The 15916-nt window shown below is 41.6% G+C and overlaps 1 protein-coding gene and 1 pseudogene across 2 annotated transcripts; one reads left to right on the forward strand and one right to left on the reverse strand.

The window, feature by feature from the left end:
• Nucleotides 1-29: 29 nt before the first annotated feature.
• LOC144636442 (mitochondrial amidoxime reducing component 2-like) lies at nt 30-9326 on the forward strand. The gene is made up of 7 exons (XM_078495654.1): nt 30-631; nt 1453-1629; nt 2812-2974; nt 4887-5027; nt 6160-6227; nt 6389-6460; nt 7660-9326. Exons 1-7 carry the CDS (start codon nt 417-419, stop codon nt 7790-7792), a joined length of 969 nt encoding a protein of 322 aa, XP_078351780.1. The 5' UTR covers nt 30-416; the 3' UTR covers nt 7793-9326.
• A 1332-nt stretch (nt 9327-10658) lies between these two features.
• On the reverse strand, nt 10659-15861 carry LOC144636607 (mitochondrial amidoxime reducing component 2-like; annotated as a pseudogene). The gene is made up of 8 exons (XR_013567560.1): nt 15591-15861; nt 14189-14368; nt 13178-13340; nt 12647-12787; nt 12490-12505; nt 12188-12242; nt 11348-11419; nt 10659-10885 (listed from the first exon to the last, which is right to left on the reverse strand). The product of XR_013567560.1 is annotated as a mitochondrial amidoxime reducing component 2-like (transcript).
• Nucleotides 15862-15916: the final 55 nt, after the last annotated feature.

The raw sequence follows: 15916 nt of genomic DNA on the forward strand, positions 1-15916 counted from the left end.
CGGAAAATCTGGATAGTTATGGAATTTTAGAATTTCATTTTCCAGGCCTGGAAAGTCAAGGAATCTAAATGTGGGTCATGGAAAGTCATGGAAGATGGTACTGATTGTACAAAATAAATTAGGCAGGTTATTTTTTTGTGAAGAAAAGGACAAAAACGTACCCGAAATCAAGATAATTTTTGAAAATTTCCAAGAAAAATAGTCAAATTTAGGTCATGGAAAACTTTGAAAAGTTAGAAATTTCAAAAACTCAAAAGGATACGAGGAACAGGCCACTGCCACCTTGGGTCTGACTCCCTTCCCTGTCTTCTTGTTTCCGTGAGCCTGGGTGCCCTGTGGCAATATTTGTTTTTATTTAAGTGGCCAGGCTACCAAGGCAGGAGTAATCTTCGACAACGTCAACAGAAATCTCCCCAATGGCGGGCTTTTCTTACTCAAAATATTTGTTGATTGGTTTACCTGTTGTGGCTTTGGCGGGTTTTGTTGCACTGTGGTGGCATCGAAGTGAGAAGAAACGATCTTATAAGGAAATAGGGCGAGTTTCTGGGCTGTTTATTTACCCCGTCAAGACTTGCAAGGGAATTAGTGTTGACGAAGTAAAATGCTTCAAAGAAGGAATGGAGCACGATAGGTGAGATTTGTTGTTTTATATAAAAAAAGGTTAAATGCACACGAAGAGTTTATACTGTCATCCCTGGGTATCAAAATATGAAGTCGAAATCGAGCTGGCAAATCTGAAGAACATGTAAACTTACAGAAGACACGATTCTTTAACCTCGGGAAACGAAATTGATTCTAGAAAGCAGGAGTTTGAGATGTAATAATCCAAGGGTATCAATTTACGCTAAATTACTCATACTGGGGTGGGATCCTGTAGTAAAACATGGAAACAATAAATTAAGTCCCCTTGCCCCCCCCCCCCCCCTCTCTCTCTCTCTCCTCTCCAGATGCCATTCAGTTTGTTTAATACATCACTTAATATGCATGGTGGGGAGGGGAGGGAAGGGAAGGGAGGGAGTGGGGAGAGTCGGGTGTGGGGGGTCTCAACCTCCCGCCTCCCCTATCTTTTACTCCCACTTCCTGCCCCTTTCCGTAGTGTTCCTTCGTCTTTGAGCCATTTCTTTTGCAAAAATATTAGAAAAATGTTGCAAACATTTTCTCAATTCCTCCCGGTTTCCTCCACCGCACGTGGGAATCAGGCTGCTTCCCACCCTCTTGCCTCCTGCCCCTTTTCTCCTGGGCTCCTGCCCTCGGCCCCACGGAGGAGGAAGTGTGAACTCTGCCACTGTCTTTCACTCACTGGTGGTCTCCACCCCTTACTTAGTAGTTCCTGCCTCTTTGTGCTATAATTTTTTATTGCAGAATTTTATGCAGCGTTGTAAAATTTCCCCCAGTTTCTCTAATCTCTATCTACAGCAGAACATTCTAATAAGTTATTTTTCCTTTTTAAAGGCACTGGGTTCTTGTGGATGAAAATGATGACTTTGTTTCCCAGCGTAAAGATCCAAAGCTAGTATTGGTGGTTCCACACTTTGAGGACGGCAAACTTTGTCTAAATGCACCTGGAATGGAAACTCTAAAGGTGGACATAGAGTTACAAGCAGACAAAAAGGAGTATAAAAAGATAAAGTAAGTTGAGTTAAATATAGCAAATGGAATGAGATGGCGTAGTCACTCATGTTATTCTATGGCTTGTGATCACCTGGCTACATAAGAAGTCAGGTCATTAGTCTAGTTTTACAAAAAAAACTTGCCACATGCCCGCTTTGTTCTCCACTAACATTTGAATTGGTCAATTTTCAAGTGTTTCAATAGACTGTTCACAGCCCTCTATTTTTTTGTATCTTTTCTATCAATGAGCGTGCGGTGAGAATGGCGAGAGAACTGGACGTCAGCGCAAAATAAATAAAAAAATAAAAAATAAATAAAAAAATAGAAGGGCCTCACTATTTATCTTTCACTCACTTCCGGCCCCCTGCCCCCCGTGCTTCGAACTCGCCCTCTCTCCATTTGCGCTTGCTTCGATTGCTTTGTTGCGTTGAAAAATAGAGAAGCTGTGGACAGTCTAGTGTCCCAAAGGGCCTTATGCACCTGGAAATGAAATGTTATATATATTATTTAAAACTCAACATTTAGTTACAACAGGATAAAAAACCTTTCATGTGCAGCACAGTTATTTTCTGGAGTCGCACATTTTAGTAACATTTTGATAGGATCATCCTTACACAAGGGAACTAAGGAACTTCCCGGGGGGGGGGGGGGGTACTCCCATATATGGGCTATATAGGTATGTGCCGCCTGATAGGGTATCAGTGGTTTTTGAGGTTCTCAGTCCTTAAATAGGGTATCTTTTTTGCTCCTTTTGGCAATGTGTTCCCAGTGTGATCCTTAGATAGGGTACCTAAATTCTATTAGCTAAAAAAATGCTCAGCTAAACGTAAAAAGGCATCTGTTCAAGTGTTAGTAAAGCGATTTTCATTTTATAAAGATTTGTGTTTTGCTGTGCGCGGTTAGCCGTTATTTGCGTCGTCACGGAACGTTTCTTCTTCCCTTGAATAGGGTGTCATTTTTCAGTTTTGGGCCTTAAAAAGGGTATCAATTTTCGCTTTCTTTATCCTTAAATAGGGTCAGGGTTTAAGAACCTGGGTGGCACACCCCTATCCGAAATTTATTGGGGGAACTTCAAACTTTCTTAGGTAAGCATTGCTAACACATGTTGAAGTGCGAGAAAACAGTCTCCAGGCCTGTGCAGGTTTTCTTTATGTCAGGTCACCAGTGTTTCTCTGTTGACGTTTTCTTTTGCTTCCTTAGAGTCTGGAGAATGTATGGAGAAGGTCAATATGTTGGGGATGAAGCAGCAGAGTGGTTCTCAAAGTATTTGAACAAACCTGGATATAAAATGTATCAGATGTCTCAGCCGAGATTAATTTGCACCGATAACAAATGGGGAGATGTTGGTCTACCAGATGATAGGGTAATTACATATTAATTTTTATAGGTAAAATTGTGTCAGGGCCTTCTACTTCCCACTGGATGGGATGTAAGTCCTTTGCAGGGTTATTCCCAGCTGTAGGTTCGCTGGTACCCATTTATACACCTGGGTGGGTATTATGAGTCGAGTGAAGTGTCTTGCCCAAGAACAGAACTGAATGTAATTACCCAGGCCAGGGCTCAAAAAACCAGACCGCTCAATTCAGAGTCCAGTATGCTAGCCATTAGGCCATTATGCCTTCCACAAGCAACTTATTCAGCAAAAAAGCACAGTGGCAAAATGGTGTACTGGTCTTCAGACTGAGTAGTCCAGGTTCAAGCCTTGGCTGGAGCAATGTGTTGTTTTCTTGGGCAAAACACTTTACTGTCATAGTGCCTCTACACCTCTCTAAATGGCTACCAACAAATTTTATGCTGGGGGCCAACCCTGTGATGGACTAGCGCCCCATCCATGGGTAGGTAGAAATACTCTTCGTCCTCCTAGACATCTTACTCTCATTTCCTTGACACAGAGAATATATAGCTGTTAGTTGCGCCAAATTATTAGACTTGAGAGCACCATGTTACCTGCCATTGTAGTACTCTTGCTATACAAAGTACAATGAGATCCCTAGCTATTATAAGAGATTTTATTGCCCGGGGTGGTTACTTGACCTAAGTTTAGGTATAGTGGTGCCGCTGGGGGTTTAAAACCCTGACCCTGTTAAGGACAATAAAAACTTAAAATACCTACCCTGTGTAGGACAACACCCCCTATTTTAAGACCTTATTTAGGACAAAGGACAACAACAACAATCATTTTTTGTTTATTGTGATTGCGTCCCGTACGCGATGTTTGGCGCATTGAAATGCGAAAACACTGATCCCACCAAATAAAAAAAGCTTTTTACTGAATCGAAAGCGAAAACAATGTAAATACATGGACGACAGTCTTGCATTCATACCCTGTCTAGGACAGCTTCAGGCCCTGTTTAGGACCGAGGAGCTTGCTATTATATACCCTGTTCAGGGCCGGAGGAGTCAAAAACCATACCCTATCCAGCGGCACGTCTCCGTATAGGCCATATAGGGGAGTGCCCCCCCCCCCCCACTCACTCACTGTGTCCTCTACGTGCCCTTGGGCACATAAGGATGTTACCAGATTCCGCCACTGCTGCCTGTTCTTTGCATTCTTTCTCAGCTCTCCCCAGCTGAGTCCGCTTTCCCGCATCTCTTTTTCAACTGTCCGCCGCCAGGTGCCCCCCCCCCCCCCCCCCGGGATAATTGAGTTATGTTTTATTCATTGACAAGTATTGTCAGTTAATTGATCAATATTAGTTTGACACAGTACTTTCAATTGGCACTGACGGCTGACAAAAAGCATCAGCTACAGTGGAACCCCGATATAACGATATGCCAAGGGGGCAGTAAAAATTATATCGTTATATCAAGGAATCGTTATATCGGGGTTCCGTCCCATACATTTTACTATTGCCGGGACATAACATATTCATTGTTATATCGGGAATATCGTTATATCGAAGATCGTTATATCGGGGTTCCACTGTACTTTGCTCATTGAATTTGGCTACTTTTTCCCAAGACTAAAACAAATTAAATAAAGACTATTTCATCAAACAGTTGGTTACTCTACTCAATCCAGCTGCCTACTTCAAATTTAATTGAGACCCTGAAGTTCATTATTCACCCTTTTGCAACCTCCTTTTCATTTCAGAACTCATAAAAATCTGCTTACAAGTATTAAGCCCATAAAGGACTTTTAGTTCCTCGTCCCTTTCTATCCCTGTTACTGTAAGTAATGTGTACCATTTTCTTATTACCTGAAAAAGTTCAGAGATATACACATGTAATTTTGTGTTCTATTTGTCACCTTTGCTTCTTTTGTTCATAACAAGGTGTCGTTTGGAAATTTTGCTCCCTACATGATTGCAAATGAGGCATCTTTAGTGGCAGTTAATGAAGAACTTCCATCACCAGTGACAATGGAAAGATTCCGTCCAAATGTTGTGGTTAGTGGTCTTGGGCAATATGAAGAGGTGAGTGTTTGTCATCCAATTTCTTTGTAAGGAGACTGGACATTAGAGATTTGTGGACTGTTTGCAATCTGTTTTTCTCTTGAAATCAGTTAAGGATGAAAGGAGTACAGCATGGCTAGTACTAAAAGCTGGAACACCTGAATGTAACCCGGAACGCCAGAATGCCGGAATACTAAAACCCTTAACAGGCTAACCAAAGTAAATACTTATTAGTAGGCTAAGCGAAGTGAGTAGTAGGCTAACCGAAGTGAATAGTGGTCAATAGTAGGCTAGCCGAAGTGAATAGTGGTCAATAGTAGGCTAATCGAAGTGAATAGTGGTCAATAGTAGGCTAACCGAAGTGAATAGTGGTCAATAGTAGGCTAACCGAAGTGAATAGTGGTCAATAGTAGGCTAACTGGAGTGAATAGTAAGCCTACTATGCTACTATTATCCACACAAAAAGAAAATGTCGGTGAAGTCTCACTTGACAGTTAAATAAATACAACAGAAGGCGAAACTTTGGTACTTGCAGTGCACTCGCGAGAAACGAGAAACGTCTCGCGAGAAACGAGACGCGTCTCGCGAGACGGTGGTAACTTACATTTGAGCTGTACTGTACTTTGTACTTTGGTTAGCCTGTTTATGGTTAGCTCTTTATATTTATAAGGGTTACACGATATATTTATGTCTTCCGGGTTTTAGTATTCCGGCGTTCCTGGGTTCCGGCTTTTAGTACTAGTCGTACAGGACATTAGGGTTTGGGACAAGAAGGAATTGGGTCTCTTCTCATCTTGCCCCAACACCTTCCTATCTGTACCTCCACTATTGTGTTCACCTTTGCTAGATAAGTGCTTGTCAGACTCTTAGATAAAAGGCCAACTGCAAGCAGTAGTTTGAAGCACTGAAAATAACCCTAAAATCTCCATCATTATTGGTCTGTTTGCGAAAAAGATTGCCATCCATTGTTCTCAATTAAAATTTGATCTGTCAAGTTTCTTTCAACTGGCCCAGCTCAAGGAGTCACTTTATCAAATTGAAGCTTACAGAATACAATTCACATTGTCTTGAACACATGATATATCATTAAGCATTGTTTTGGAATTAGATCTTTCTCCCTGTACAAAAAGTGTTTAAGGATTTTTTTCTGCAGGATAATTGGGCAAAAAAGAGAATCAAAGTAGGAGATGTTGAATTTAGATTTCTGAAGCATTGTGGAAGGTAAGTCGGTGATAATTTTTTTATATTAAATTTATCTTCTGGGGTGAGTCAAGACGCCTCCACGCATGCTATACCAAAGGTTGTATAGTCAGTTGATTGTGCATGAAGGTAAATCTAATTTGTTTTTCCACACATTTGTAAGAGTTGAATTGTTTTCAAAGGTGTCCAATTACAACAGTCAACCCTGCAACTGGAGAAAAGGAAGGTGAAGAGCCTTTGGCTACTTTGCGAAGGTGATTTAGCTTTCTTGTTGTGTAGTTTCAATTAAGCAAACTGTGAGATGTCGGGGGCATAGCCAGCCCTTTGAGGAGTTATAGACCTTGCCACCCGACCAGTAAGGTACTCTTTTGTGGGGTCCGGGGGATGTTCCATCCGGCAAGGTTTTGCAGATAAACTGGCCCTTGAAAATGATTTCTCCTTCACATTTTCACTCGTTGTTTGTGTATTCGCTCGCCACCTTGAGCTTAATTCATATCATCACAAAAGGAAGTTGCGAGAATTATAATGGTAAGATGTACATTAAACATTGCTTTACATTGCATCTTGAAAGTGCTTAGGCCTGAATTGTTTTCTACCACATTTTTGAACTACCAGTGAGCTGAAAAATCTGTAGGCCCAGGTCTACTGGCCTATAGGCCTGCTCCATCCCAGGATTGTATAAGGTTCAATCCACTCTGCCAAATTACACCTAGTCTGTGAAATGCTGTGGATAAATTGTTTTTATTAACAGTGTGTATTTTTTAATAATGTGACCCAGGGAAGGAGGGAAGAGGCGCAAGGACGCACAAGAAGTGGAGACACGCGGGAGAGCGGGAAGGCGCGAGACGAAAGGCGCGGCGAAGCCGTGTCGAGACGAGGGAGGGGGGAAGGAAGGGAGCGAGCGAAGAGCGACACCGCCGCGACCCGGCGGGGGGGGAGGGGGAGGGCGACGAACGACGCGGGACGACGAGCGAAGACGAAGAGGAGAACAGGAAGCACGGACAGAGACACGGCGCGGGCGACCCGGGAGGGGGGGGGGGGGGAGGGGACACCGGGGGGACGGGAAGAGGAGCCGGGGACGAGACGAGGACGAGCGGAGGGGGGAGACAGAGGAGAGCGCGAGCGAGGGGCCGCGACGGCGCGCGACCGCAACCGCCCGCGAACCCCGAGAGGCGGGAGGGGGCGGCCGCGCGAGACGGGACGAGGGGCAGCGTGGCGGGCGGCCGACGAGGGGGCGCGGGAGGGGGAGGGGAGGAGACGGGAGAAGAAGGCGGGGGAGCGGCCGCACGCGGGGAGACGCGGGGGCGCGGCCGCCGCGGGCGGCGGCAGCCCAGAAGCAGGCGAACCACCGGCCATCTGACAACGCGGTGGAGTGTGACACGCAGCGGCCGGCCAGACACGCGGCCCGGCGTCACCCACTGTTTTCCCGTGGAGGGTCACAAATTTATTTCAGAATTCGGCTTCCTGAAGACAGAGATCCAAGACAAGGCATTTCTCCTCTCTTTGGGGTCCATGTGGCCCCTGACGGGGATGGGGTGGGGGTTATACGGTTAGGAGATAGTGTAATGGTTTCTGTGTTATATTAATGTTAAGAATGTTACTGGGAAGGTTAAAGTTGTGGGTTAATGTTCAACAACATCAATTAATATATTCATCAGTGGATGACACACAGTGTTATGGTTTCCGTGTAACAGTGATGTAAAAGAATATTGCTGGGAAGGTGGAACTTGTGGGTACATGTTGGTATAAGACAACATTAAAACTTTAAGATATTCGTTAGTTGATGACACAAGCTGCTTAGAAAGAAATTAGTCCAGTTCTTTCAACATGCGTTTGGCTGTACACCCATCAGACTTTCTTCCATTGCTGCATTGCTCCCAAGGAAATAGGTAGATAAAGAGCGAAAGCTTTATAAGCCAAGAATTATTATGTTGTTTTTTCTTAATCCTTCAAGGGAAGTGTGGTGGGCTAGTGGTTGGTGCGCTGGACTCAGCACTGAGTGGTCTGGGTTCAAGCCCTGGCGAGGTCATCTGCATTGTGTTCTTGGGCGAGACACTTTAACTTGCTCAGTGTCTCTCTCCAAGTCTGCATTTGAGCCTAGAGGCCCACCAGACTAGAACATATCCTGGTTTCTGTAGCATAAAACCACTAGGAGTATTTCTACTCCCCCCTGGATGAGATGCTAGTCCATTACACCTGGGTGGCGAGGGACACTGTCAGTGGAAAGTGTCCTGCCAAGAACACAACGCAGATGACCCCTGACCAGACATCACCAAAACTCATCCTAGGAGTGTGCAGCAGGCTTGTTGCATTTGACCCTTGTGTGAATGAGTCTTAGAGCATCCCACTAACCAGTGTGTGGATCGTCCCTAGTTTGATTCCTGTTACAAGAACTCGGAAATTTTTCCATGTAGCTTGTGTTCTGAAAAATTTAATTATAAAATTTTGATCATATGTAAACGTTGTGAAATGAACATTTCAGAGCTCTGGGCATAATCGATTTAATGACATTAATGCAAGACCAGCTATATAATAGGGCTGGCTTTATAAAAAAAAGTTATGTACCTATCTATGTATTTATAAAAATGTTTATATCTATGTATCGGAAAAGTTCTGTATCTCTGTAAGAACTATAATTATAGGTCCATATTTGGAAGGGCTTATTACCAGAAGGATTTTTGCATCTAAGTTTCGGGACTAGGGGGTTATTTTTGGAATTTTATGGAAAGATAAGCATTCGAATTGTCTCAAACATGCACGCCATTTCCTATTTCTTTAATATAACTTCATGGGCACAAGTACTGACTATCAGTTAATTGTTGATGATGTTACAGCCAATCAAATTTGGTTTTGCAACAGTCCATGGCTCCTTTCTGCTAATGTTGGTTGTAAACATGCACATATGTCAATCTGTATGGCAGGGTTGAAGTGTGCCATTTCAATAGGTATTGATTTTTTTTTTTTTATAGCTGATTGAAATTACTTGAGAAAAGTGAGTGGATTTAAGATGGGGAAAATTATAGAATTATCGAATTATAGAATACATAGAATTGGAATTATAGATTAAATTAAGTCTTTAAAAAAGACTATAATTAAAATGCTGTAGTTCTGTTAAATTATCAGAATTATGACCTCTGTACAGCTATTAAAGTTGTTTTCAACTTCTTTCCCTGTTGTTGTTGTCTTTAGCGCTTTGTTCCTGTTATTGACGAACCCCTGAAAAGGACAATTGGATCCGGTTTTCGCATCAAAGGAAACTTATAAAGTTCCTCATTATATTATTAAAAAGTGTCATTACTATTGGTTCACTGTACGGTCTTAATCTTACAGTACGGACCGTTAAGTTGGATCACTAGTAAATTAAATTTTGGCTGAGTTTCTTGTACAAAGTGGCTTAAAAACTCTGAAGATGACTTTTGCCCAAGTTGTCGAAACGTCAGTCATTCACAACTAACATTCGTTCACAGGCTGTTGCTTAGCAATAAACTTATAGAAAGTATTTGGGCTTTAATATTAAACTGTTTGAGTGTTGGGTTCAATTGTTGGAAAACCGATTATCGCTAATCCAGGGCGTGTGTCCAAACTGAACTGACTGATGGCGAGAATTGATTATCGATAACTTAAAAAATTCAGTGGATTCAAATTTGAAAGGCCGGATATTGTTTTCTTCTCCGCACTCACGCACGCTGGGTTGGGTTTATGGAAGCCTGGTATGGATAGATTTATTTTTCAGAAGCCCATTTCTGGAGCTGATTATAAAACCAACCATTGCGTAATGATGAACAAAGAGAAAAAAGAAAAAGTCAAGGCCAAAGTGGCAAAAATACTTTTATTATCAATTGAAAGTATCAGGTGCCTGTCTTCGCGGGCTCAATTCCTTCCTTCCCCCCCTCTCCCCCGCATCTGGGATGCCACCTGAAAATTTTTAAATTCCACACTGATGACGTAGCTTTAGAGCGATCCGTGTAGTCTCTCTGATTGGTTGGTACTTGCACGCAAAAATTTAAAACTAAGCATCCAGCAATCACAGGCAATACACCGATATTTGCAGCGCTACGTCATCAGTATGGAATTTTTCGTTTGGAACGGCTCAGAGGTCTCTTGTCTCGCGTGGGTGATGGAGATAAGCACATGATTACTTAGACTTCAGAATCTACAAATTATTCTTTTAATATATTCTGGATATCAATGGCGATAAACTTCAAGGAAATATTCCGTCGATAAAAATCCAATATACCATGTGGTGTTAAGGACATTACGAAATTGCCTGTCCATACAAATTTGTGTGCCCACGAGTTGAAGGCTTACGCTATAGTAGCCTCTTAAGACATGTGGGCCTACATTTTCAAATCTGTCTAAATCTTTGCAAAACTGAGCCACCCTTGTATCCCTTTATTGGCGTTTTTCTTCCGAAGTATACTATTATTTGAGTTTCCTTCTTGAAGTTTTCGTACCAAAACATCGTTACATATAGCCCCTTTAACTAGTGAGCATGTTAATCGTTCATCAACACTGGAACGTGTTATTTCTTTTTTAAAAACATTTCTTCTCCTTAAGACCAAACCATCACACTATCTCCTTGCCGTATCACCCCCACCCCATCCCCGTCAGGAGCCGCATTGATGCCAAAGAGAGGAGATCTGTCATATCTTGGATCCCTGTCCTCCGGAAGCCTTATTCTGAAATAAATTAAGAAGCAAGACATAATTAACATAATTATGCAATATAAGTCACAACTGATAAGGACAGTTGTCATACCTGGGTCAAACTTTAATTTGAAGCTTGAGCCCAGGCCTGCCCAGGGCCTTAACCAGACCTTTGCCATAGACGAGGCAAGTTGGGGCTCGGGGGGCTCGGGGGCTCAGGGAGCATGCCCTCCAGAAAATGTTTGAAATATAGAAGCTCTTAAACTCTTTCAGAGAAATTTTTCATGAGGTATTTCTTAAGAAAAATCGATCTTGTTCAACTGGGGATTAATTTTCCAACAAACATATTTTGTTTTTAATTTTGGGTTAAAATCTAGACGAAGCAAGTGCCACGTCTTGCCTCTTGCCAGTTACGGCCCTGCTGTCGAGGCGACGTGCAACGCACTGACCATTACACTGATTACAAGAAGAACACAGTCAAGAAGATTCAATTACCTTCGCAAAGTAGCCAAAGGCTCGTCTCCTTTCTTTTCTCCTGTTTTAGGATTGACAATTGGCAGGCTACACCTGAATAAGAGAACACTCTCTAATTACTGGCCGACAAAAAGTTCACTTTTAAAATGATTTCTAAATTTAACGATTCTTATTTATTTCATCCCATGCAATTTGAAGATAGTATTACCATTACACGGTTGCATTTAAAACAGCTTAGATAGATTTTATTCACATGATGGAAAAATGTTCATTGGGTGTCTGAAGAAATCTTTCAGTTGGCCTAATGGGTTTTCGTTTGCTAAGCGCTGTGATTAGTTCACTACACTCGATCTAACCAATAAGAACAAAGATATTGTTTACCGGCCAATCACATGCCAAATCACAACCGCGCTTTCTGGAACCGGTTGCAAGTTTTTTTTTTTTTTTTTTTTTTCTGTGAGCTCTTACATGTATTGGCTTACTGTAGTATGTTAGCACGCGTTCGCTCTAAACTGTTAAATACGCAACGTATCATTATTTATACCATGCCATAGAAAATACAGCCAATCAGAATACAGGAAAGCCGTTGTATATTCGACGGTATTCAACCCAACCTTCCCATAGTGCGCTGCGACTGTATTCTCGACGAAATTTAGTAAGCGTATTTTCTATGACATGGTATAAAATAGTTACACAACACTTTCTCGTGGTATACTATGGAATATCCCACTTGTCACTTGTATTTTCTTGGCATACACACTCGCCTAAAGGCTCGTGTGTATATCGAGAAAATACAAGTGACTCGTGGGATATTCCATAGTATACCACTCGAAAGCGTTGCATAACTAGTATATATGTCACCTTGCACATCTGTTCAGATATCGAAATACAACATCTCCCATTTTAATTTTCCTTCCTGTTTAGAAAAACAGAAGAAAAAGACAAAATATCGGGCACTCATCAAAGTTAACAGTGACAAACTGTGACGGAGAACGATCTGATAACGTCATTCGGTGGTAATCGCCCCACTGTTTTTTCAAGTCGGCCTTTATTTGCAACGTTAACTCCACCTGGCATGAAGCTATGTCGTGGACGGTAAATCTTGAAAAAAATGGCCAATTTTTCAGGTTCAAATTTGTCGTTCGTAATCCATCAAAATCTACCACATTCGTAGCCATCCTTGTCTATTTTAGGTTTGTTATTACATCTTTGGTCAGTCCTGCACCTAAGAAACCTTAATTTGAAAGAAATTTGTGTTTTCGAAAAAAAGACTTAAAATATTGTTACAAAGGTCCTCTAAACAACGGTTGAGAAACTGACCTCCTCAAATGCCTTCAGTCCAGAGACAACAATATTTGGACGGAATCTTTCCATTTCCATTGCTGACGGCAGTTCTTTGTTTAATGCCACTAAAGAATCTTCAGCAAGGATCATGTAAGGAGCGAAATCTCCAAATGACACCTGTTAAATTAAAAGAACCAACAGTAAAAACATGAACAAGAATAAATGACACGAATCAGTGACTTTCTAGCCAAGGGTCGACGAGAGTTGGCGAGAGTTTGAATTCTCACCAACTCTCGTCGACTCTCGACGACCCTCGCTTTTGTTTGACTGCTAAAAGAGCTTGCTCGCAGGCAAGGGCTCATACTTGAAGCTGTTTAAATTTGGACGAGGCATGCATGCAAACGATGTCAACTATATTGGGCTTTTCATCTTACTGAGACTTCACCTTGTGACTGACGTCTGAATAACCGCGCAAGACAGGCCACCAGTAAATCCGTAAAAGGGTATGAAAATTGACGTATTTCCACCAAAAATTCAAAGTTGTGTTTATGGTATGTATTATATTACCTTATCACCTGCCTCACCAACATCGCTCCATTCATCATGTTCCCGTATGACGCGAGGCCTAGAGAGCTGCTACATTTTAAAACCAGGCTTATTCATGTATTTCGAGAACCATTCTGCGGCTTCGTCTCCAACATACTGACCCTCTCCTTCCATTCCAAAGATCCTGTTCAAAAGAAGACACGGCATCCATAAACAGTCTTGACCCTGCTTTGTACAGCATGCATGGATGACCTACTGGCAGCACGGCCGCTTTTTTATTTTTCACTATAACAGGACGACATAATTTGCAGAAAAGGTCTGGTCTCAAAAATTGAAAGTTCTTCCAGATGACAAACTAGTAATAACGAGCTTTTCAAGGTCTTTCAACTTCCTGTGGAGCGGATCCAGACCTTGGCTCAATTTTCCGCCCCTCTTTTGAGTCCGTTCTTTTTATCTTCGTCCCCGGAGGAGGATTTAACTAGGTACTATTTTCCGATTAACGGCTGCTAGTCGAGCCTATTCCAAACCGTTTTATCTTTAAAGAGTCTTTAAAGGTCTATAAAAACAGCCACTGCAAAATGCAATGCGAATCAATTTACGGATCGATCAATTAGCTGGTGAAAGTGCCATGGCTTGTTTTTTATATAGAAAATTTAAACAGCTCGTCAAAATATGTAACTTTTGCATAAAGGTAACTTTTGCTCGTCAAAATACATAAGTTTTGCAAAATACGTACCTTCACATATTATTATGTACCTGTTATGAAAAAAGTCTGGGCGCTGAAGGTACAACATCAGTTGTACTTGCAAAATAATGTGTCAAATGTTGAAAAACAGATTATCGCAAATACCAAAGAAGGTTGAATTTAGAATTAAGCTCGTTGAAAACCATTTAAATATGTCCAATGTTCCAGCAGGTTCTTATTTTGCCTTCGCAGTATTCATCGTTTTTATTACTATTACACAATCCTCTATCTTGCAGAATTGCAACCTGCAGTTTCCATTTGTTAGACTGATTGTTTAGTAAACTCACTTGATTCTTTTATATTCCCTTTGATCAACTCGTAATTGTATGTCCAGTTTTAACATCTCCATTCCAGGGGCATTAAGGCAAAGATATCTGCCATCTTCGAAGTGTGGAACGACCAGAGCTAGCTTAGGGTCTTTCCGTTGTGTAATAAAGGTACCTTTTCCATCCAGAACAATCCAGCGCCTTTTAAGAAAATTACATATAAATATGGTAATACGCTTGTATGCACAGTTGCGGAAAGTTTACCCAAAAGCTGTTTGGTATATTTACGTCAGGCTATAAGACAATTGGTGGAAGTGGGGTACATAAAGAGGCCACTCTCTCTTTTGTGTAATGGTGGGTCCTTTCCGAGTACAAGATTTTGTGACCGATTCCTAGATATTTCTAGCATTGGATCAAGCCGTTTGTCAAAAAGTTGCAGTATGATGTTTAAAAATATTCCAAAATTCCGATGGCATACCAAAATAAAATTAAACCCCCAGACATAAGATAAATGGCTGGCCCTTTATAGATGAACCGCCGCATGCAGGTTCAATAAGATGTACGACGATATTGTTTCACTCAAGGACTTAAATACTAGCAGAAATGTTGTATGTCGAAATGTTCTCTCATTAGAATTCTAAAGCCCCACTTATGTGATACTGTGTTGCCATTCAAGCCTATTAAAATCTATTTTACGTCTAACGTTACAGATGACTATGAGCAGACGCCTTTTTGTCAGAAATTGCTTTCGTCTCCTGTCGTAGAAAAACGTTGGAAAAGAGGATATTCTGGATATTACGGTAAAAACGTTTGTAACGGCGGAGTAGGAAGCACAGCGCGTGATACAATGTAACACAATAGTCATGCACGTTACTTATTGGAGTTTGGCGTGGTGCCATTATTATCTTGAGTTGATATGCTTTCCAAAAAAGAACATCATTTGTGCTGCTCTATTAACACGCGATGTTCTTTCCGGTTTTAGCTCAGAGCTATACATCTGCAAGTATTATAACAGAGTTTTTGTAGTTTATGGGAAACCACACAACTTACCTTAAAATAAGTTTTATTTCATATTGAACTCAAACGATTCGGTTTGATGCATTGTAACTGATTCTCACTGTCTTGTATTGATTTGTGTTAACATTTTAATCAAGTGAATGTTTCTTAGGTCTGTATTTTATCCAAGTCTACAGTCTACATATTGATCTTTAGTGGCGGTGTAAACAATCACATAGAAATATCAATGTAGTGAAAATGTCTTTAATGTGAATCGGAATAGCCAAACTGTGATGAATCCGGAAATATACTAATTACTCGGGAAGCTCTTGTATGCAGGAAAAGTAGAGCGAACTGTATGGCTTCCTGTCAGATCAGAAACCCTGGAATAACAGCCTTCCCGCGCGCAAAACTCTTACAATCTCACCTATCATATTCCATTCCTTCTCGGAAGCATTTCACATCGTGCACACGAATTCCTTTGCACGACTTGACGGGGTAAATGAACAGCCCAGAAACACGCCCAACCTCCTTAAAAGATCGTCTTCTCTTCTGTTCTCGCAGCCACAGTGCAGCAAGACCCGCCAAGACAGCGACAGGTAAACCAATTAACAGATATTTCGAGTATGCAGCCATCTTGTGAAGATGTCGACGCACACAACGCAAACCTCTCTCAGAACGAAAGCAGGGTCGAACAGGTCAAGGATAGGGGGAGTGGCGTGATCAGAGAATTGATACAAACAACAAATATGA

The sequence above is a fragment of the Oculina patagonica genome, chromosome 13, assembly GCF_052425735.1.
Source record: "Oculina patagonica isolate OP01 chromosome 13, crgOcupat, whole genome shotgun sequence".
NCBI lineage: Eukaryota > Metazoa > Cnidaria > Anthozoa > Scleractinia > Oculinidae > Oculina > Oculina patagonica.